The sequence below is a fragment of the Podarcis cretensis genome, assembly GCF_951804945.1.
Source record: "Podarcis cretensis genome assembly, chromosome: 11".
NCBI classification, from domain to species: domain Eukaryota; kingdom Metazoa; phylum Chordata; class Lepidosauria; order Squamata; family Lacertidae; genus Podarcis; species Podarcis cretensis.
The window spans coordinates 33,322,781-33,347,348 of NC_137180.1; the positions used below are offsets into that span (position 1 = coordinate 33,322,781).

General features: G+C 42.0%; 1 protein-coding gene across 1 annotated transcript in view; it reads left to right on the forward strand.

The window, feature by feature from the left end:
- The first annotated feature begins 14,351 nt into the window (after positions 1–14,351).
- Positions 14,352–24,568, forward strand: part of EDIL3 (EGF like repeats and discoidin domains 3) — a 240,794-nt gene continuing 230,577 nt past the window's right edge. The window contains exon 1 of the mRNA XM_079995641.1: positions 14,352–14,571. Coding sequence (XP_079851767.1) covers positions 14,505–14,571 — 67 coding nt within the window. The 5' untranslated portion in view covers positions 14,352–14,504. The remainder of the gene's footprint in view (positions 14,572–24,568) is intronic.

A 24,568-nucleotide genomic window follows, 5' to 3' on the forward strand; every position in this document is an offset into this window, starting at 1 on the left:
TTTAATATGTTCCCTTGAATGCCTAAATAAAAAATCAAGCATTTGCTTGTCTCCCCATCTTTGGTTTCAGCATCCGGAGAAGAACAACTGAATCAACATGGGCTGTGTTTCTAACACAAGCTTAGCAATGATCAGCTAAACTTTGGCTGAACATTTGCGGGTGAAGTGAGCACAGTCCTCCATGGGGAAAACAACAGCATCCTGGGCAGGAGCAATTAACCCAGCAGTTGATAGTTATTTGATTCATTATGACTTGATTTATGATCCCATATTTACTTCAGTTCCTGGCTTTGGGGGGGGGAGCGGAATATGGAAGCAGACATTGTAATATAAGAGAAGAGATTTTAAAGAGAGTTGAAACCAAAGATACAAAATTGGGGCACTTCTATAATTTATAGGGTGAAATATGTTTGAAATAAAGTGAGGCTTTGGTTTGAAAGTCTTTTTGGTCTGCTTATGTCTGCTCACAGGGTTGGAAAGTGCTCTGAAAGTGTGAGGAGTTAAATAATATTTATTATTGAGGAACATACAAATACAATGGGGATGGGGGAGAACTAGTTTTTATAATATCACTGAAAATTGCATTTTCCAGATTTCAATTATAATTGAATGGCAAAGGTAAATGCAGTTTTAGGCAAAGAATGAATTATAATTATGGACACAGTACTCCAGGTGTGGTTTGATCAAGACAGAATAAAATGGTACTGTTACTTCTCTTGATTGGAACATACTATTCATGCAGTCTAGAACAGCATTAGCATTTTTGGCTGCTGCATCACACTGTTGACTCATGTTAAGCTTGCAGTCAGACCCCTAGATCCTTTTCACATGTACTACTGGCAAGCCAGGTGCCCCCATCTTATATTTGGGCAGCTAGCTATTCCTGTCTGTGCATTTGTCCCTATTGAAATTCATTTGGTTAGTTGTAGACCAGTTCTTCTATCTATTAAGGGCATATTGAATTCTGATACTGTCTTCTGCAGCATCAGCTACCCCTCCCAGTTTGGTGTTGTCAGGGACTCAGCGGGAGCGCAGGGAGGAGAGGAGATGGAGAGCGAGGGGGAGCAATCTGAGGGCAGCGTAGGAGAATATGACAGCAGCCCGATAGATTCCATGAGCCTCTCCAGCGAATCGGAAGATTCACAGAAGGGGGCGCCGATGGGCAGGGCAAGGGGCGACCCAAGGGGGACACCCCAGAAGCAAGGGGCCAGCGGGGACTCCCAGAGCAGCAGTTGGAAATCAGGACCAGCTTCCCCACCAGAGCGTAGTGGGGGGGAGGAGTCCCAGGTGTCAGAGCCCACATATGCACCACCAGCGAGAGAAGATGAGTCAGGGTTGACCACGCCTCCATCGGAAAGCGAGTTAACGGTCAAGAGGAAAGTTGCAGGCTGGGCGCGCGCGCCAAGTTCAAAGGTACAGGCGAGCGGCACAGAAGGTAGCCCGGATAGGGAACCAGGTCCTAAAGCCCGCCGGAAGGAGGGGCAAGAATCGTCAGGGTCAGCGTCAGAGGAGTCCAGGAAGGATGAGACCCTAGCGGGCAGGAGGGCCCAGAGGAGAAAGGAACTTAGGAAGAGGTGGAGCAAGGCGAGGGTCTTAAACTGGTGTGGAAGGGGAGGAGACTCAGACGGGACTTCGCCGGTCTAAGGTCGAGACGTAGAGCTGCGCGCTGCGGCTTTAAAATGGAAACTGAATCTCAATAAAGACTTTTGTACATAACTACAGCCTAGCGTTGGTCCTCTGTGAGCTGGGACCTGGAGGCAGCTCTGACAGGTGTCATCTGCAAATTTGATGAGCGTCCCTTCAATTCCTTCATCCAAGTCGTTTATAAAGGTGTTGAAGAACAGTGGACTCAAGACAGAACTCTGTGGCATCACACTTGTCACCTTCTTCCAGGATGATTAGGCAACTACTCAGTGTGCAACTTTATAAAAAAAAAATGTGGTTTTGAACTTCACTGAATGCCTTCTTCAGGCACCATCCTATTTCTACTACTTGGTGACTAAAAAGCAATTCTCATTTGCAAGGTAGGGGAAAATATTGTCAATCTTCCAAAGAAAGGTAGCAAACTGGGAGGTGCACCACCCATTTAAGAAATGCAGACACAGCTTGTCTATTCTAAGACATACTATTATTTTTGTTAATTGCTTTTCTTTTCTACTTGTCACCTTGTCTTTCCTACCCATTGTGTCTTGTCTTTCAGCCTGTGAGTTATCCAAGGCCATGATTTGTATCAGTCTGTGGTTTTGTACAGTATATAGCTCAGCAGCAACCTGGGTAATTCACGAGGACAATGCATATGTTAATTCAGCAGAACTTAAAATATGCAGTGGGCTTCCTCTTCCTCTGACAGGAACACACCAGTCCCACAATACTTTGCAGCCCTTCACTGCTCTCCATTTAAGAACACTTCTCACAAAATAGAATAGCACTGAAGAGAGAGAGAGAGCGCACAATTAGACATGACAACAGATTATTGTAAAACCTGAATCAGAAGAAGGAAAGAGACTGCAGAGAACGCACACAGTGGCTATGTTCCAACTCTACTCTCAGAGACAGTGATGCTTCTGAATGCCAGCTGCTGAAGACTGCAGGAGGTCAGAGTGCTGTTCTTCTCATGTTCGGCTTGCAAGCTTCCCAGAGGCAACTGGATGGCCACTGTGAGAACACAATGCTGGATTAGAAGGAGCATTGGCCTGATTCAGGTGGCTCTTCTTATGTTCTCATTGTTAGAGTTGTTTAGCAGAATCTCTGATGTAGACATTGCATAGAAATGAATTCTCTCCACCACCAAAATGCACTTCAAAGCTTTGCTGCCTTAAATAGTAATTACAATCAGATAAATGTAACAAAGTAACACATTGCACATAAACAATGAGCTGTAGGCCTTTATGAAGTTCCATAAACTTTTATCTCCGGCCCAGAGGGAGATCCTAAGCTATTCCATCATTGCAGAACTTCTGTGCAGCTGCTGCTGCTAGCCACAACCACAAACAGACTTCTCAAGTTTCAGCTTCCTGCAGTGAGAGCTCTGCAGCTCCTGTTACCAGTGATGAGTCACCAAGAAGCTTATTTAATGCAAGAATACCACCCTTCTCTGACGCTTTTGCCAAAGTGGAACCTTTTTGACTAAGGGAAACTTCCCATTACAGCATTTTAAAGGCAAACATAATATATTGAAAACTTATAACATTTAACACTTAGAACTTTGGCAATGCAAAGCTAATAATGTTCTGTGGTAATTGTAATGGTTCCTAAGGGGGTTGCTCGTGTGTAAGCAGGTGCCTATCTTCCTGGCTGGGTGCAAACACCTGGCTGGGCTGCCAAAGTGAACCTCCTCTGTCCGGACAGCCACTCACCCTGGCATGAAAGTGTTACTCTGCCCATGCCAGGGTGTGGGGAGGAACCAGGCTGGGGGCCCGCCTGCAACCAGGATCATTCTAAAGATGATCCCAATTGGTGAAATAAACCAGAATAAAGACTATGAAGAGGTATGTTACTGGGCCCAGGTGCACTACTTTCATTGTGCAAATTACACATACACAGACCTACAGGATAGTCCTTCTAGGACATTGACACAAATAGTCACCTGTAGAATGTCCTCAAATTTTAGCCAGTTACCACTTACTGTTTTCCTTCTGGAAATGAAAATCCACCTGCAGCACGACCCTGAAATACACCGAATTTTGGTATTGGGGTGTGTTTATAGTTTAGCCAGTGTTGATGGGTTGGGGTAGTAAAACACTCCATTGTTTTTTAATAGCCACATAGTCAGGAAAATTTTAAAAAGGCTGTCAATAGGTTAGTATAAACCATATAATTTTGTTTGGAGGACATTTCTGTATCCAAGGACAGTTTACTTGCAGCTTTCTTAAATGGGGTTAGGAAAAAAAATCCCCAGAAAATGTTAATGTTCCTTTTTCTAGATGGCTTTCATTATTTTGTAGTATTTTTACATCATTTTTTTTGTTTTTAATTGGAGGAGGGAAAGACAGCTGCTTATCATCTTAATCAATATTCAGGGTAAAATGTTGCACATTGCACTGCACAGAAAAACTCTGTCTCTTACGAAAAAGCATTTTCCTGGCTCTGGATGTTTGGGTATTGTCAAACACACCTCAACTGAGCCCACCGAAAATATATGTATATTCTTATTTCCACCAGCACCCACACTAGATGAATGCTAATATTGTTTATATATAATCAAATCTGTTAAAAAGTAATAAAATCACAAAATTATAGGGTTGAAGGGCATCCTGGAGGTTATCTAATACTTGTTCAATGTATGATCTGCATTCTGGGATTCAACAGCATCCCTGAAAGAGGGTCATTTTACCTCTGCTTAAATATCTGAAGTCAAATAGTACAAGGGTCTATTACTGGATCAAAGTTACCTATTTATTTATCTAAAATAATGCTTAATGTTCTTTCTCATATTAGATTTTAGAATATAATTAGGGTTTTTTTTTTTCATTCTCATTGTTATGAGATGTTTACAGTGCTTTTTTCTGGGGGGACACAGGGGTACACATACCCCTAAACATTTTGTGAATCTAAGTTTGGCCTCATTGAGGGGTAATATTTCAACATGAGTAGGAAAATGAGAGTACCCCTAAACATTTTTTTGAGGGGAAAAAGCACTGGATGTTTATATTTTTGCATCAAACTAGCTGCATTAGCAGGATATTTTAATCCAGTCCAAACCACATCATGTAATCTCCTCAGATCCCACAACATATGTGTGTAAGAGTTGGACAAAGTGTTTATGTAGTCTTTAAGACTACAAGCCCATGATGCATTGAACCCATGAGTAAGCAATACATTTGAGAATATCAAGACCCTTTAACTGAAAGGTGAAATGAAGAAAGTTGATAGGATAGCAGAGCTAATGGAATCAGACAGATAAAATTCCGGGGAAACAAACATATTTGGAGGAACAACCGACTGCAAATTGTTAATGTTCCAAGCTGTATAATAGTAAAAGTCCAATGCAGTCACAAGTTAAAAGGGTTACATTTTGTTTTGCTATCTTTTAAATGCATTAATCATTTTAAATGTCAAAAAAGATCTGGATAGCTTTTATCAACAATGAAACAGGAGTAAGCAAGCAATAAAAGTTACAAAGTATTCATGCAGGAATTTTGAACTTAATATTTCAGGATGAAAAATGCATTGTTGAAGGTCCTTTGACTTCACTAATGGCCCCCTTATTTTGAAATCACAAGGTCCTTTACCTCAGTTAGTAGTAAAATCTCTGAAACACAGATGGTGTAGCTCCATTAAATACTTTATTGAAATTTAGTGGGCCCTCCCCTGGGTTCTGAGTTGAGTGTGAATGAGCTGTTAAAAATGAAAGGTGCAATATAAGTGAAGGGAAATAAGATCTTTTTTTTTTTTAAGGGAGAGGAGCAATAATGTGGGTGCTTTTTCTGTTTGCCTATAAATGAAACCCTTTACAATATTTTTTCATATATCAAATATAAAGAATGACAACATAGCATTCATGTAGAATCTCCTGTACAGTACTGGCAAGGTTAAAACTGCTGCAGAAGTTCTTGGTGTGAACTGATAGCTAAAAATATCCAGATGCTTTATTTTTATTTTTGAGATTTGTGTATGGCCACATATCTTTCACTGTCTTTTTCCTTGTGGTGGCAAAAACAGCTGGTGGGAGTGATTTTTTTCATAAGAAACCAGAGTCTTCATCTCAGGGTCATGGGTTTGAGCCGCCCATTGGGCAAAAGATTACTGCATTGCAGGGGGTTGGATGAGATGATAATCATGCTCCCTTCCAACTCTACAGTTCTATGATTCTATGAAAAGATTTGGAAGCCCCTCTCCCCCTGCTCCACTCCCATTCTTCAAATTGCAGATTCAGAGGCTGTATATTGTAAAACATAACACCCTCACTAAGATAGCTCATTTGAAGTACAGTGGTACCTCGGGTTACATACGCTTCAGGTTACAGACTCTGCTAACCCAGAAATAGTGCTTCAGGTTAAGAACTTTGCTTCAGGATGAGAACAGAAATTGTGTTCCGGCAGCGCAGCAGGAGCAGGAGGCCCCATTAGCTAAAATGGTGCTTCAGGTTAAGAACTGTTTCAGGTTAAGTACGGACCTCCAGAACGAATTAAGTGCTTAACCCGAGGTAGCACTGTACACAGACTCTCACATATTCATGTCACAAATTACTACTAGATAAACTTTCATTGATTTCAATATAGGTGCATATTAGACTCATTTCATGAAGTTTTCTTCCTGGATTTGCTGGGGAGCTGGAAAGGATTTGGGGCAGGGGCTACTATCACCAATTGCCATTGAGTCAGGCAACTTACAGCAGCATAAGTAAAGAACAGAGAGAAACCAGCTACCATGTTAATCAAATAACATGTACATTGGTAACTTAGCAAGCCTAAAAGAAGCAGGAGGGGATTCATATTATTCACTCCCAAATGATCTACCTGTATACTGATAGGTTCAATCACATCACCCTGCCTCAGTAAGGCATAAACCGTTACTGGTATTCATAAATACCATTATTTTTCAGGAAAATGATGAGATGGAGACCAACATATTACCTTCTAGAGGTACCAGCAATCCATGTTAGCTAACTCAGTCCCCACCCACATCAAGAAATGATCGTGATATTATGTTGCTGTTGTTGAGTGATGAGATAAAGTGATGCACACGTATGCATGACTTAACTTGTCCTTGTAAAGCTAGCAACTTAATCTTCCTCCAAGTAGCTTGATACAATTCTGATGTGGAGTTTATCATAGGGTTGCATGCCACCCCAATCTCTGAGCGGTGGGAAATTCCAGAGGTTCCAAGCACTTACCCAGAGTTCATGACTCCTTTTTGGAATGAGGCACAGTGGAGACAGTGGTGTCTCAGAAGTCGAACATTTTGGTTTTCGAATGCCTAAAATCCAGAAGTAAATGCTTCCATTTTGAACACGCCTTGGAAGTCTAATGATATCCACTGAGTGTTTCTCAATTTTCTCAATTAAATTTGCAGACCGCTTTTTGCGCCTCGATTTTCAAATGTTTTGGAAGATAACGGTCTTCTGGAACAGATTACATTCGAAAACTGAGGTACCACTATATATGGTTTACACATGTATACAACCTAAGTCTGTGATGGAGGGGTTCACAGCATTAACACCCCAACATTAATACCCCCATAGAGTCATATTTCTGCATTGGATCCATACAGAAATGAAACATTTCTCTCAGATGTTGCTCTGACTCTCTCTCTCCAGCTTACTTCTTTACTTCTAGGTCACATCAACCTATACAACTCTAAACTCAGGCTATGCCCTTCTAAATTATCTGTGAGTTTGCCTTCTCACACAGAGCCCCTTTCCATTGATCCCCTTAATGGCCCATCACCCAGGCTACCACCACAACACAGGAAACTAGCCTAGCTTTTATTCAAACACATACTGGGTCCAGGAGCTAGAAGGATCTCACATTCCCACCCTTACCAAACTCATAATACTAGCATCCGGCAGAGAGTTTTTGTCTGTCTTCTGAACAATAATTGAGATTGCTTCTAGCGTGTAGCCTCAAATGCTGATTGAAACTGTTCTGCCAGCCCCATAATCTTGCAATTGATAAACTGCTGTTTGCTGGAAAACACATTGGTCACAATTATTATTTTCAGCTTTGTAGGCTCTGGGAAACCTAGAGCGTAGAGGATGCCGCTTTACCATTAGTGAAGTACAGGGATGAGAAGCAAAGAATAAAAATGCTGGTATTCCCAAAACAACCTAAACAAATGACATACTATGAAGCAGAAGTGATAAATATTTAATTTACTGCTTGTAGGCAAGAGCAAATGGGAGGTGGGGAGAGAGAGAGAGGGAGGGAGGGAGAGAGAGAGAGAGAGAGAGAGAGAGAGAGAGAGAGAAATATTTGTTCTGTATACTGTGTATTTACTTGCCCATTAGTCTTCAAGCATAGGTTTTTAATCCTTGTGCTAGAATCACTCCTCCAAACGTTCCATAAATCTAAAGTCAATTTCCATCCAGACAGAGAATTCTTTTAGATGGACTAAGTCATTACAGAACATGGGTTTGAGAACGTGTGATTTGGTAATTTTAAAAAATGCAATTATCTACTCATTTGTAATTCACTTGCCTGAGTACGGACTTTCTCCATTTGAGACAAGGGCAGAAAGCTGGAGCAGACTGTCATGAAGACATTGACATTACTGTCTCCTTTGTTGTGCTGTGCTGTATAGAGAAATAGTCCTCAATGTGGCAGATGCAGCAGGGAAGAAAAATGTCTTATTTCAGCACCAGTTTCATACTTTTGTTCCTGACCTGTCATTAACCTTCTTATTTTTCTTGTCATAATCAAGAAGAATCACCCTGCCAAAATAAAGAATGCAGGTACATTTTAAAGGAATAGCATTCACAGTGTCCAAGATCCAAACCGCTGTTTTGCATGCCCAAGAAGCAACACCTTCTACCAGTGTGACTCTTTTTTACTTTAGACATGAACAATAGTTTTGGAAGTGATAAGGACATCCCTAGGGCTGATTACTGGGCCAAAAATGGCAACTAATAATTTCTTCTCCAACATGAAAATGGTCGGGTGTATCAACGGTGTGAATCAGCTGTGTGAATTGGTCCTGTTATTTGACTTCCTTCTGTTTCCCGTTTATTGTTCCCCTTCAGTGTTATCCTCTGGAAATGGCTCAGGTAGAGATGTTGCTTTTAGAGGCATTAATTTTTTTAAAAACTGAGATGGTGGCCCCATAAGCTGCCACTATCTCCACCTCAGACTTTGAGCTCATCTGATTTCACAAGGTAAGCAGTCTCAGATCTAGTCAGCACTTGGATGGGAGACTGTGATAAAGCTAATCTTTAAATTAAAACTGGTCTGTACAATAAAGAAACCATCTAAGATACTCTGAAGGTGACATCAGAAGTCACCAAGGTGACTCTGAGCTTACGTGCTTGTTTCCTTGGAAATCTTAAAATAAAGTGGAAAGAAGATTTGGTGACAGGGACAAACTGTTTACAATTGTTGTTTGGTTAATGGAAATATATAGGTCCTAAGTGAAGCTGTGATCTTTTTGTGTTGTATCGATTTTGTGATCTAAAGTTCTGTTGCTGAAATAGGTAAGAAAGAAGAGATGGTGTTGAATGAGAAGTTAAGATCCTGTTTTTAAATGTTCTGTAAGAATTTTAGTTCCTCAAATATAATGTATGCAGATAAGAAACCCTAAGACAGTTGGGTTGTGCCTTGTACGCCTCCTTCTGGCAACTCCTGCATGCAAGCTGGTGCCAAATGTATTGCTCTGCTTTCCTTTGGGCCACATTACGGAGGCTGAGAGTGGGGGTCTGGGCAGCCCAGGACTTCCATACACAGTGGTCAGGTTTGCACCCCAGAGAGGCCACAGAGCTGCTAATGCAACAAAAACAACACGGGAGGCAGCAGTTGTGAGTTACCAGTCTCTGTAGCTGCAGCAGGCGTTGTGATTCTCCAATGGTTTGACTTCACCCCCAGAGGCGCACTTCATGTCTCATTTTCTCTCGAGACAGATGGATGTCAACAAGAAGATAAAAAAGACAAAGCATTGACTAAAAAGCTGAGGCTCAGAAAGGCAAGAATGAATTGGTAGCACCAACCTCACACTACAGATTAGTAGAATAATAATCAGCATAGTCCACATTCCCAGTCTAGTGTGATGCCACTAACGTGTGTGTGTTTACATTATAAAAAACCCTTTCTTTTTAGAATGTTCATTGTAAATTACAAGGTTTTAATGCAGACTAATTAGTGTGTATCACTGTTGAAGCAAGCTACATTCAAAGCAGGGACAGGGTTGGGAATTGGGGAAAAGCATTAGACTTCCTAATTCCTTTTCCCCAGAAATGTATACTATATGGAAACAGGCAGTCTCAGAGATAGTTCCTGCATTTGTTACAGGAAGAGCTTCCTCTGAAAAGGCCATTGGCAAATCAAATACTGACAGCATCCACAACAACCAACTACATGGCAATGAGAGGATGCTTAAGTATTACAGCTCAACAGCAAATCTGGATGTTAAGTAGTGGGTGCCCACACACCCACCAAGCCCCCAATTTCTGTGTGTACACTGACCCCACCTCTTCTACTCCTGGTTTGCACATTTTAAGCAAGAAGTCCTGGATGGAGTTTTGATCAGAGAAATCCAAATTATAGGAAACCAGCACAATTTGTGGCAGGTTAAATAATGCTGGTGTAATTTACCTGTATCCCAAACTCTGCTACTGCTGGCTGAGCTGGCCCAAGCCTGACAGAGTGAAAGCACACCTTCTGACTTACAATTCCCTTTTTGCCATTGTAACTTCTGTTGGGATGCTAGGCCATGGGACTGAGCGGAACAGACTTGAGAATAGAGGTAAGCCTCCCAATGTCCTAGTTCACCAGTGCCATGACCTTTTGTGGGAGATTTACCCCATCTGAGTCTTGTCTGAGCTGGGATGGAGGACCTATGCCAGCATATCTCTGGGTGAGTCAGGATCTGGGACTTCAGACAACATAGCCCAGGCTCAACCAGATACCCACCTATTCCAAACTCTATCACCCCAACAGATCTTTGGTTTGGATTGCTCCCTAAGTGCATTTGGCTAATATACTTAGAAACCTCACTGTCATGAACACTGACATGAACCTCAAAACACAGAGTTCCCAGTTGCAGAGATGCTTCCAAGCCAGTCAAATGAACTCATTTAGAAGCCCATCCAGACTTTCCCATTCAATTAAAGAAGGGAGTGGAGTAGATAGGAATGTTGGGAGAGGGCTAGTATATATTTCCCACTCATCCCCAGATGTTTTGAGATTCCCTCTTGGGGAATAACACCTGAAAAGGGATAAAATCACACTGTTTTCATAGTGGTGTTCCAGGAAGAATCCTGCCATCCTGTAATTTGAAATTGAGCAACATTATATATTAATTCAGTCCTGCTGGGTCCAAAGGAACTACTGAATCCAGAAAATACAAGAACAGTCATGATGAGCTAAAATAGATGACAGCAGAGGAAAAGTCCAGCTCTGTACAACTTGCTTGAAACTTTTGCTGAAGTGACTTAATAGCCGGCATGTGACCTTGGCACCTGGGTCAATGATAACAATAAAGAAAACATTTTGCCTGATAAAAAGGCTGAGAGGAACATCAATAGACATCACAGTAGGTGGTGGAACCATAACATATTTGGGTTGTTTTGAAGAAGATGTGAATGTGAAATATGTTAATGTGAATTGTGTGAAGACAATGACAGATAGCAGGGGTGCTTGTTGCAATTTCTCCCAAGAAGATTTTGAGCATGTATGAAAGGTAGAAACGACTTCACATCCAACTCCAAAATAATGAAAACGATTAAACGACATGGTCCAATCTCTGATCAGTACGAAAGAAAAGTCCAGAAGTTCCGTGTGAGTCCATGAACCAAAGGACTGCTGAAGTATAAGTGAAGAACTGCTGCAAGTGCATCCCACTGTCTATAAGTGAAGGAAAAAGGTCTTGTGCATATGAGATTCTATGTATGAGAAACTGATTACCTACAGTGTTTGTGTCAGTGACTTTAACCCTCTCATTTTAAATAAGCAACTATTCTCCAGCAATTGGTCACTTCTGATCCCATATTTCATCATAGTGGCAAGGAGATTTACAAATGATACTATTTTAGAATTCCTGGCCAAACTCCATTGTGACTGTAAAGCTCAACCCATTTCTTCTTACATTTATATTCTGAAGTAGTGTTCTTATCTGAAGCTTTTCCGTGGGTGTGCACTAGCGGTCCAACATGCCCACCAGAGTGGTAGCTGCATTTTTGTGATGAATGGAGTGATTGCTGTATATATAGAGTGTGTAAAGTGATCTGGGATTCTGGAGAGGAAATGCACTGTATAAATGTAAGTTATTACTTGGGTGGTTTCATCTCTTTTGAGCAGATAAAAAGGACATGGCCCACGCTATAAATCTCTCCTCCAACCAGCTAATGGGATAAAATTAAATAAAAAATAAAATGTCAGTGACAAAATATATCCCAGTGGTGAGATAGGAGTGTAGAATGGTTTTTGAGGAAAGTAGCCAAAGCTTTTGCAAAAAGTAGAAGATTCAAGAAACTTTCATATCACGCAGAGATAGGCTTGATAACATGGCAGGAGGTGGAATCATGGTCAAACAAGCTAGCAAATGATGCTTAATAGGCCTTCTCCATCAATGATTTTGTCTTGGTGTTGTTACCTGCTATGTTAGTATCTCAACTAATATTTCTAGAATGCACAGAAAATGGAGATGGTGGGTGGAACCCTATCAAAGTATGAAACCTTATCAACCTCATAACATCTGGATGCACCGTTCCATCCTCACATAGCAGAATTATTAAACACAGTGATCCGAAAGCATTCAGATTTGAGAAAAAACATTCATGTAGTCAAGTACACTGCTTCATAATACTATACCCTAAAATGATCTGTTTTTGAATTGCATTTATTATTGAACTGTGGATTTCTTTGAAATGTGTGGTTTCTAAAAGACAATTCCCTTGATGATGATAAGCTTTTACAGTTCTGGAACATTTTCAGTTTCCTAGAAGTTCCTGGAAATCTTCTGCCTGACTCTTGACTCCAGCAACCACTTGCATTTTGTTTTTAAGGCTGCAGTTAGGGATGGGCTAAACCAATAATGCAAATTATGTTGATGCTTTTATTACAAGCATTCATGGCTTCACTCTCTGGCTATCACAGAAAACATACAAAACTGATGGCATGCCCCACATTTTTAAAATTCTGCATGGGTAAGGTCACAATAAAAGGACGTGGGTGGCACTGTGGGTTAAACCACAGAGCCTAGGACTTGCCAATCAGAAGGTCAGTGGTTCAAATCCCCGCGATGGGGTGAGCTCCCGTTGCTCGGTCCCAGCTCCTGCCAACCTAGCAATTCGAAAGCACGTCAAAGTGCAAGGAGATAAATAGCGGGAAGGTAAAAGGCGTTTTGGTGTGCTGCTCTGGTTCACCAGAAGCGGCTTAGTCATGCTGCCCACATGACCCGGAAGCTGTACGCCGGCTCCCTCGGCCAATAAAGCGAGATGAGTGCTGCAACCCCAGAGTCCTCCACGACTGGATCTAATGGTCAGGGGTCCCTTTACCTTTTTAAGGTCACAATATTCATGACTTAAATTTAGTGTTCATGCTATGTCCTTACACAAAATATTCAATATACACAGATAAGAATGCAAGATGACCACTATTGTTGGGTTTTGTTTGCTTGTTTTTGGAACAAGTACAGTCAATCTAGGATTTGGACTGAAATTGCGCAGTAAAAACTGGGGGAGATCGTGCCTACAAGTCAATCCCAGTTCCCACCTTAGCTTAGCTATGAACTCCTTAGGCGGTTACCACTCTCAATATCAATTCCCACTTTTGTAGCATGAATATTACCACTAATGATGGTGGTGGTGGTGATGATAAGATACTTCCCTTAAATAAACAAACAAACAACTTTGAAACCTGCTTTTAAAAACTCGGTGTTAAAGTGTGATTAATGTCAAGCCAACAATAATACAGAACAAGTGAGAACTTTTGCACTTTGGTGTTCACCCACACTCTCCACGACAATGAATCGGGCAACAACCACAACCAGTAAAGCTGGAAGACAGAGGGAGGTGTGTGTGTGTGTGTGTGTGAGAGAGAGAGAGAGAGAGAGAGAGAGAGAGAGAGAGAGGATCCTAGTTCCGCATTTGGTTGAGAACCCGCTCTCCCTCCATCCCTTCAGCAACTCTGCTCTGCTCCCGGCCAAGAGGACGAGTCCTCCTCGCCCATCTCTCTCGACTTGCCTCTTACTTCGAGCTCCCACCTCCAGCGCGCGCCGCTCACTGAGACAAAAGGCGGGCCAATCAGAGGGCAGGGTGTGTCCGCGGTCCTCGCTGCCTCCCTCCCCCCCCCCCCGCCCGGAGCTGCCTCTTGAGTGAAGGGAGGCGAGGAGGGGGAAGCAGGCGGCGGCTTCGGCGTCGGAGAGTGTGGTTCTCGCCTCAGCCAGCCGCGCGCACGCCGCCTCTGTTTGTACACAGCGCACTTTCCAGCCGGCAGAGCGCTCTCTCTCTCTCTCTCCCTCGTCATTGTTCTCTTCCCTGCAGCAGCGGCAGGAGCAGCCAGCCAAGAGGCTGCCCCCACCGACCCGCGGCAGACGAAGGAGGCGAAGGAAGAGTCTCTCGCTCGCACACACCTGCCCAGCGCAGCCGCCGAACCGGCGAGCGATGAGCGGCGACTGGCGGCAGCCGCGTTCCGGCCGCGAGCTGCGCGGGGGTCTCCGAGGAGGATATCCTGGCCAGTAGGCGAGACGCCGCACTCGCCGGAGAAGGAGAGAGGCTCTTCCCTCGCGCGCGGGGACGCCTCCTTCTTCCTGGGGGGAACCTGCTGCCCAGCGACCAGGTGCGGAGAGACCGCCGCTCTCCCTCCCGCGCCCAACTCCTCGACTCTGCCGCCTCGGGAGATCCAGGGATCAGCATCATGAGCCGCTGGCTGGGCGCCTGGCTGGTGCTGTGCGCCAGCCTGGGAGCGCCGTGGTCCGCCCGAGGTGAGCGGCGGGCGAGGGGGGCGCGAGGATGCAGGGGCAGGGGCAGTGGAAAGTGAGGGCAAAGTCCAGAAATAAATCAATGAAGTGGATGAAGGCGCCGGGCAATCTCGGGGAAGGGGCAAGGGGAGAAAGAGACGAGCGAATAAGCCCGAGCTGTCTGGACGTGGGTGTTTTTCTTGTATGTATTTATTTTCTTTAATCAGATTATGTGTCATCCATCCGCAGACATGTCCTCTTTTGCAGATGCAGTCAGGGCTTCCGCGTAATCCTGATAAGCGCACTGGCAAGACTAATAATAATAATAATAATAATAATAATAATAATAATAATATAGGCATCATCACCAAACAAGCAGCCCTGCGGTCATATCCTTAGTCCCTCCCTCCCCCCCCCCCCCGTTGTTTGTTTTATTTTATTTTTAATTATACATCTGACGCGCAGCGAAGAAGCAGGAGAGCCTCGGACAGTTGGCGAATGCAGTGGCGGGGCTCCTTTCTGCTCGCCGCCGTCTCTAAATCGGACGCCCTCCTCCTGAGAAGGTGCAGTGATGGAGGTTGCTGGGGAGGCGGGGAGGAAACTTCCTCGCTCGCTCGCTCGCTCTCTTTCTGTCCTAATCGGATGCACCGAGGGGAGGCTCGGATAGAGAAAGATTAGACAGATGCATCTATTAATTCTGTGCCTTTCACGGGTAGGCAGATGGAGGAGTGGTGGATGGAGAAAAGACCTCGCAGATCACACCGATTAGATCCTCTCCATCTAGCGAGCCTTTGCCCAGACCGAGAGGAAGGACAGACGCCCAGGAGATAACTTAGACAGGTCTTCACCCTCTCTGCCTTTGAAAAGATGCCTTCAGGTGTCTGCGAAAGTTGAGAGGCTTCCTCAGATAAGGAAATCATTGAAGAAGGAGCTTTTTTTCTTTTCTTCCCCAGGCTGTGTTGTGGGGCGGTGGGAAGGGGAGGGAGAAAAAATGCCTCACTAACTGGAGAGGAAAGCCCAACTGCAGCTGAGCTTGGCGTTTTCAAGTTTGGTCCAGCCTTGATTTTTCTCCTCCCTCGCGCCCTCCACCAATTTCCCCGAAGGAGCTCCTCGTAACAGAGATTTGCTCCTGTGAGTTTTCTTGTAGGGGGAACCAGGGCGGAGGAGAAGGGAAGAGAAACGCCGCCTCTTCCCAGCTGAGAGGAGGGATATCTCTATATTATATAGAGATACAGATATTGAAATCTCCCTCCTCTCTGTTTGTTTTTTGACAGCCTCCCCTTCAGAATAAAGAGCTCCCCCCTCCCGCAGTTCGCCTTGCCTCCTCAGCACTCATAGGTGGGGATGGTGAGGACTGAACAACTATATTATGTCAGCACTCGTATGTGGAGACTATTATTAATATTTATTATACTATATTATGTGAGAGAAAGGTCTGTTGGAGCAAAGAAGAGGCGGCTGCTTCGACATGAGAGGCGCCTGGCGGGAGTGGAGGAGGCGAGCCAGTGGCGGGAGGCGAGCCGCTCTGTTCTGACGGGGCTGGAGTGATCCCCGCTCGGGTCTCGCTGAGTCGTCCCCCAGGGGGCGGGGGAGGGAGGCGTTCCTCTCGCGGAGCTTCTCTCCCGCGCTCTGTTCCCTCGCTGAGGAAGCGTCCCTGCCTTCGCTTTCATCCTACTCGTCGCGCGTCACGGGCTGGGCGCGAGCCCAAGGCTTGACGAAGGGGAGCCCCAGTCCGTCGCCGCCTGGCAGCGCGGGAGAAAAAGCGCGCGCGCCGCCAGCAGATCAGGGGCAAAAGGCGCTCGCCAAATCCCCGCGTGAGGGGATGCAGCCGCCGCCGCCGCCTCCGCAGCAGCAGCAGCAGCAGCAGCCACCGCCCACTGGCTGTGTCCTATCGTGAGAGAGACAGCTCCGTGCTGCGGCCATTCACCCACATTTCTCTCCCCTGCTGCTGCTGCTGCCGCTCTACAAATCCCAACCCCAGTTGTCACCAATACACACGTATAGTAGGCGTGTAATACACACGTATAGCTAGAAAACTCGGAGACCGCACACCCTGAATTGCGGGCAGTGTAAATAGCAGCATTCCCTTGTGTGTACTCCAAAAGTGGGGAAATGAGATACGAGTTTCTGAGGTCCCCACAGCTTCACCTCAGGTTACCAGCATTCGCATGTGAATGTTGACACACATGCAGCCTGTCTTTATGTCCGGAGTTTCAACAACTTCTGGGAAATTTTTTAAACATGCTGTGATTATGCAGGTTTTGCCTCCCTTATGGGAAGCGAAGAGGGATTTTTTTAAAAAATAAAATAAAATATCTGAAGATAAAACTTTGCTCTGCCAAGGAGTTCATGTCAAAAAGGCAACTGGGCTTGCCACAGAATGGATCAGCCTTAAGCGTTTATTAGCATTTTGGGGGGAGAGGGGACTGAGGATGCATGTGAATCTCTCAAAGACTGTGAATAGCAAGGAGGTTGACACTTGAGAGGAGACACCAGAATTCTATCAAAAATAATTGCAGTGAGGAGTTTCTGGAGTTCCAGAAATAGCTGGCTATTACCAAGATGATTCCTGTCCCCAAAGGTTATTCCCTGCATTCATGCATACTTATGAGTGTCCACAATTAATAAATGCAATACTACCCGGTCTTACAAACATTTTCGAGAGTGAACAATAACACAGCACACTAAAAGTGTTGCTGTGTACTTTTAATGTATTTATTTAGGGGGGAAAGTATAAACCTGTTACTTAAAAAACAAACAAACTTCCAAACAGCATACATAAAATAATATAAAACAATAACAACAATGCACAAACACTATAAGCAAATTTTTAAAAAGCAAGTATACATAACTAAATTACCGAGAAATTGCCATGTTTTTACTGGGAAATAGTAATAAAAGGCATGTGCTCAATCCAGGAGTTGCCAGTATGATGCTTGTGAGTGCATATGTGCTCTCAGAGTTCCTACAGGTTCCTTTTCCTTTCCCCTTCCTCTGCTGAAATAAGCATTCTGTTGTATGCAATAAGATAGGTTGTGGTGTGCATGTGGCTGGTTTGCAAATGTGCCCACAGACCCATCTTTGGTGGTGATCAATCCCAGATTGTCCATAATTCCCCATGGATAAAGAACTTGCAGCCTTACATAGCAAGAACCATCACTCCCCCACTCCCTTATATCACCCTGATACTCCTCCTGTAACCAAAAATGTCTTAGTTTAATCATTCCAGTTACAGGAACAATAATGTGTGAACTCAACTAACTCTAAACTTTGAACTTATGAACTTTCAAATAACATTATTTTCTTATAACAGGCCCTTTTACCGTTAATTACCGTTAGTGACAATCATGGTGTCTAAGTCTTCTTTGATGCAGCAGGATACATTTGTCTAATATTTCTTTTACATTTGCATTGAGCTTTCCTTGATTGATCTTTTCTTTGAAAATTGAACTAATATAGCAGTCTAATGGGGGGGGTGATGCTGTTGCCATTTTTCTTCGATACTTTCCATACACTGATGCAGTGAGCATGTGATACCTTTGCATTCTGTTTTTATAACTGGAGTTTGAACTGTTAAGCAAAATGAGCTATGGAGTGAGAAGTAATAAAATTACAAAGCAAAATCTGTAGGAGAATCTGTATTATACATACACATACTGGTGAAAAATCAGAAACTCAGCCTTGTGGTACAGTATGATTTGAAGTGCATTATTTACTATTGTTCCAGAGTACAGGCAAAAGTGATGCCAACAACCAGCTAGTTAGTGATGCCAACTATTTCCAGTAATTCTGCCTTCATAGCTCAGTTGGTAGAGCATGAGACTCTTAATCTCAGGGTTCTGTGATTCTAACTCCTTATTTCCAAGTTCCAAATGAAATAACTGGATGAAATTTAATCAAATTTTAAACCAAAATCAATGGAAAAGTAAAATAGCTATGGTGTTTCTTTGCAATAACATTCTAAACAGTGTTTTAATCTTCAAAAACTACGTAAGATGAATAAACAAGGCTTGTGCCAGTGAAGTAATTGGAAGGCTTGATGCTCAGTAACTCTTGGTGCTATATAAATTAGTTATTGTCAACAATGTCTGCCAGATCATTTTATTTATTGATTGAGTTCGGATGGTTATTCAACATGACCAACCAAACCAAGCATAACTTTTGGTTTTCAGTGACTCTGAGAAGAAACATATATAAGTTGCATATCTTTCCCACTACACCACACTTCAGGTGTTTGAAATCTATAAAGCCTGCTACAGTTTGTAAGAGTGGAATGGTGAAGATTCGCTATAAAATATGAGGAATAATATTTCATGATTGTTCAGCTCATGATAAATTCTATGAGAAATTGCCAGCTGTGAATGTTGAAGAGCAGATTGGTTTATTTTTCAGTTTGTATATACTTGTTCAGGAATAGGAGAAAACAAAAATTTTAAAAGTCAATAAGGGCATGGAAGCAATATCCCTTCCCCACTGCTAGTCTCTGGCAACTGGTATTTAATTGTAATTTAAAAATAGGAATGGTTTAATAGTTAATCATATGGGTATGAGAGTATGAATACAGCTGCTCCTGTTCTTCTCACTGCAATAGAGCTATGCTTAGCATCTCCCCAAATATTGGTAGGTTGGAGGCATTAAATAAAAGTAAGGGGATTGGCCTTAATCTCAGTGGCATCTTCTTTCCCCTACCTTCTGAGAAAAGAGCCATAGGGATCCAACCTACACCTAAATACTGGCTACTAAACTTTTGATGTGCTTGCACTTGGGCAGCGAAAACTAAGAAAAGGTTTACTAAGAAAAGTGATATGCTCAAAATGTTTGCCCACATCCACAATTATAATATTGCCATAGTGCATGCAGTTCAGAAAACAAGGAGTGCTCTGTTGGCTCAGACCAAAGGTCTACCAGTTAATCCAGTTAGCTTCCTATTTCCCATAGTGGATAGCCATGAACTTCCAAGATGCCTTCAATAAGGGCATGAAAGCAATAGCCCTCCCCCATTGTCAGTGCTCTGGCAACTGGTATTTAATGTCATCAAGCCTCTGAACAAGGAGGTTCCTATTAATGATCATGGTTAATAGTTGTTGGTAATTCCATCCTATATGGATGTGTCTAATCTCCATTTAAAGCCTTCTAAGCACATCTTGTAGATGCAATACAAATAAAGTTGAGTATAGATTTATAGAGACTGTACTCTTCTCACTAGTTTTATGGGAGGAAAATACATGAGCTAGCTTCAATTCATCTAGTATGTGAGGAGAGTACCAACTCTCCTTTCATAGAAGCAGGGTTGACAGCATCACATCTATCAAAGGAAAGAACGTTGAGTAAATGTGTGGTGGTCTACATTGTTCCCCAGCATGTATGTATGGCTTCATGCATTCTCTCCCCACATGTAGAACATCATGTGTGATTGGTCCTGTGTGCTAAATGTTCTAAATATCTCATGAATGTACCCCAGATATGTCTTCTTCTTTTTTTAAAAAAAGACATTTCTTCCACCCCTGTTTTTTAATTAATTAAAATTAAGGAGTTGTTCTTTGTTGGGTACTTGTACAGTAAAGCAGTTGATCTTTAACAGTAATATAAAAATGATTATACAATAAAATTTGCATATGGCTGTTTTTTTAATTGAAAAAGCAAGTTTATAAAGTGAAAATGCATTCTGTTAATTCATTTAAAACCTTTGTGAAAATTGAAATTATATGCGCATAGAGAGCATCATTCATTTGCACTTTTTTCACCCCTGTTTATGTGCGCATGCTTTGCTCGTTCCATAGATCATTGCATAGCTGTCAATGTTTTCCCTTTTTTAAGGGAAATTCCCTTATTCCGAATAGGATTCCTTGCAAGAAAAGGGAAAAGTTGACAGCTATGGATCACTGATAGACGCATACATTCCAAATTGAATTTGTGTAATCTCTAGTTAGATGATTGAAGGGATGGATCAGTCAGTAGAGCATGGTGGGTTTGAGCACCACTTTGGGCAAAATATTAGTTTGTTGCAGGCGGTTAGACTAGGTTACCCCCATGGTCCCTTCTAACTCTACAATTCTATGAAAGAGTCTTAAGTAAGAAGACTAGTACATACCTCACCCTGGTACCTTGGAGAGCTGCTGTCAGTCAAATTAGACAGTACTGGCCTATGTGAACAAGTGTACTTTCTCCTTATTTGTTTATTTTGCCCCACATCCAAAGATCTCTGGGCAGATAACAATAGAATTACAGAAAACCAAACAAATTCATAAAATGCAGCAATGCATTAAAATACAATAGAAGCCACCATTTAAGCCAGTCTCAATCTTCTCACTTTTAATCTGGCATCTAAAAGCCAGTAGTGTAGACCTCAACTGGATTTCAAGGGGGTGGTGCTACCAGTTTTGGGTGCCACAATAGAAAAATTCATCCCCACATCCCAGACCCTAAGGATCCCCTCCTCCCCACAACTGATTGTAATTCCCAGTAGGAATGAGCTGGGAAAGATACTCCAAGTGTTTAGGTTACAAGCCACTTTAAAGAAATAAAACCTTTACTGTAACCCAGAAACATATTGTCAGCTAGTGACATTCTTTAAGAACCAGACTGACATGGCTTCAGCTGGTGGTCTCACTCAAAAGACAGGCTGCTGCATTTTGTACTTGCTGCAGAAGGTTATCAGCAAATGGATCACTGTGGCCAAGCTATCCTTGTTCAGGAATGGCTGTAGTTTGTGCACCAGCTGTAGCTGATGAAAGACACTCCACATTAGTGACTGATTAGTATCCAAGATTATTCACAGACTTTATACTTGCTCATACAAGAGGAGTGCAACAAGTCATTCCCCTAAGTCCCAGAGTCACTTTATTTTACTAACCAAATGCATGCAGTATGATAACAGACAAATATGTGGGTTATAGCCAGTGTTAGTTTTAGTTATCAGAATCAATGGACCTGACTAATTTACATACATTGATTTCTGTAGTCAGCTATATGGCTATCTTTAAATATATTTAATCTCATTAAACAAATGCTTTTTATTCTGTGCTCCCTGTTTTCTCTCTTGGTTTTTGATTTGGCACATCATATTGTTCCCATCTCTTTCCCAAGTACTTTGTCTCTAGTTATACTTTGCTGGATTTGTCTAAAGCTCTGAGAGCAGTTCATACCTTGCTATTCCACTAAAGTATTAGACTTTCCGAGTAAGTGCCTTCTTTCTTTAATAATAAAAGAAAGAAAGAAAAAGGAATTAAATAATAAGCACGTATTTAAGTTTTCAAATGCACTTGCGGAAAATTCCACAACTAAAAAAGGTGTGTGTGTGTGTGTGTGTGTGTGTGTGTGTATCTACCTATCTATGAAGAAAATCCTTTATCCTGGTAGACAGGAGAGGTGAGATGACCTAGCAGGGTTCTCTCCCCCACCCTCAATTTAACTTGATGTGATTCTTTGTAGGTGACAGATATTACCTGGGGTTTTTTTAGCTGTCTCTTTTATGAGTCATGTTCTGACCCAGATGTCATTATACAGCTTGATATCTTGGTTATCTTTGTTCCTTCAGGCTAAGTGGACAACTGCTTTTCATAATGTCTTTGCATTTCGTAGGTACATTCTCATCTAATCTATTTTAACATTTCAGCTTTATCCATCAGGTTGATGTCTGACATGAGTGGCTTTTCCCACTCATGTCAGTGAATGTATGAATTATCTGTGTTCAGATTTAGTTGTTTTATATTCTGCTATCAAGCAAATACTTTATCTATGGGTCACAGTGCACAAATGATGTGAGTGTTATGAGTGACATATACAACACTCAAATTACCCTTCCCATAAAGAAGGGGTCACCGATCCAGATTATCTTGTTATTAATGTTTTATTGACTTGACAGAATACCAGAATTTTCTTTAGTACAGCCAATAAAAAGACACCAAATTTTATAACTCCTAAATTAGCAAAACTATCCACTTCCCAAAGCCTTTATCCCACAAACAACAAGTAAATGTAGCTGATTTTAACTGGTGAAGAAAATTCTACCCAATGGAGAAATAAAGCAAGCAAACGAAAATCATAAATATAATACCAAATAAGAATGTCGAGGTGTTAGAAAGGGAACCTGAAACACAACCAGAATTATGAACATTTATTCCATTCATGAACAAGGAGCATAAGCCCAAGTGATGAACACCAATATCCCATTGTTATCTTCTCCTAAAATTAGACTGAATGTAGACTCAAAACCAAGTTTCAAAAAAGAATAAAATTTGATTATAAAATTTCTGTAATTATTAGAGTTTGGACAAAATGAGAATTCCCATTTTCAAGAGAATGAATGAATGGAAATAGGGAAGTAATTAATAAAGAGATCTGTACTTAACTTGGTTTCCCTCTGTGACCCGTTGGCAGGCCATATTTATCATATTCAACATGTCATATTCAATTTGACCTTTTAGTCTATGATGATAAGGAAATACTACAAAGGAGGGGAAAAAGATGCATGCTAAGGAAAGCACCCATGTTATTATGATGCATTGTCAACATGGCCAGTTACAAAGAGCAGTCCAAGAAAGTGGGCAAATCCTGTTTGGAATCTTGACAAGCCAGAACCTTGAGACTCAGTATAAAAGTCTTGCAGGACTCAGGGTCCATACTCACAACATTGTTGCACACATTTGCTCTTTGTTTGAGCTCTGTACTGTGAAACTCAGAGCAGAAGAAGAAGGAAGCATATCTGAATTTTATTCCTCCCATGCTTTGTGGAGTACCCATTTATTCTTGTTGAGTTAGGAAACAGAAAACTGATGGCATCTGTATAAACCATGCGAAATTCAGTATTGATTCTGCATGTGGGCTGTCCATCTGCTGCAATACACATAGTACCAGCAGTTGGATAAAGGATCACTATGATTGCACAAATCATGGCATCCACATATTCATGTTCCATATGAATGCACCACTTTACACAAACCCCACATGTGCACAACATGCCACTTGCCTGCCAACACCTCAATGCATTCCCCAAGCATCCATGTGTTGTGGGCAGGGCAGGGAGAGAACAAATGTGAACCAGCAGTCATTGTCACCTTCTGGGTTATAGTTTATTCAGAGCTGTTTTTTTGCTTTTATCACTTTGGTGCAAATTGCAAGGAAATTTCAAAAGAGGATGTCCCACTTTAGGCTTCTCAGTTGCTAAAATGAGAAAGAAAGCATTCTGCATCAAGTTTATGCAGAGTTTTTTGCTTTATCACTTTGATGCAAAAATAGCAAATTCTCATCTTGCAAAGGGTGCATTTTTAATCCACAGGAAATTTCTAATGCTGAAAAATATGCAAAGTCAAAGTTAGACAATAATGCTGAGGTATATCTGTCAGGGAAGAGTCAGGCCTGACAATATCATACTTTCTCTACCAACTTAAAACAAAATATGAAAAAATGTTGTACATTGTTTATGGTGACTTAACAGACTTTTAAAATACAACAAATACTTGTCCTTGCAGAGCGATACCATTATATATATTCCCATGCTTATAGATGAACTCTATACCTTTATGAATAGGAAGAAATATAAATTGTAAAAGTATGCGTCTGTAAAAATGAAAAGAAAGAAAATGTGTGTGTGTGTTCATTCAATGTCTTACACAGGGTTTTGTATCAGCCATTCATTGCTGTCTCTATGGTAAATCTCAGAGGGTATAAACAAGAAGCATCTTTAAAGATTTTACAGTATTAAGAGCAAATGGGCTAGAGATGGGAAGGAGGTGAAGAAAAAGAGGCAATAATGTCTCCAAGCAAGGAAACAATTACGTTAAATCACAGCTGATTCCAAATGTGCATGTAAAATAATTGATCAGCTGTCATTGGTTACCTAAGAAGTCCAGAGAAATGTAAATGATGGCTTTAACATCTTCAGAAGTATGGATGTTGTCAAGGTTGCAGTCAAGGTTGGCGTTCTTTCCTGTTTATTTTGACCGCATGTCTTTCCGCTATTAATGGTAGTGCTTTTTCCCGCCTACTTACATTAGTTTTATGCAGGAAATAGAAGTGCTCT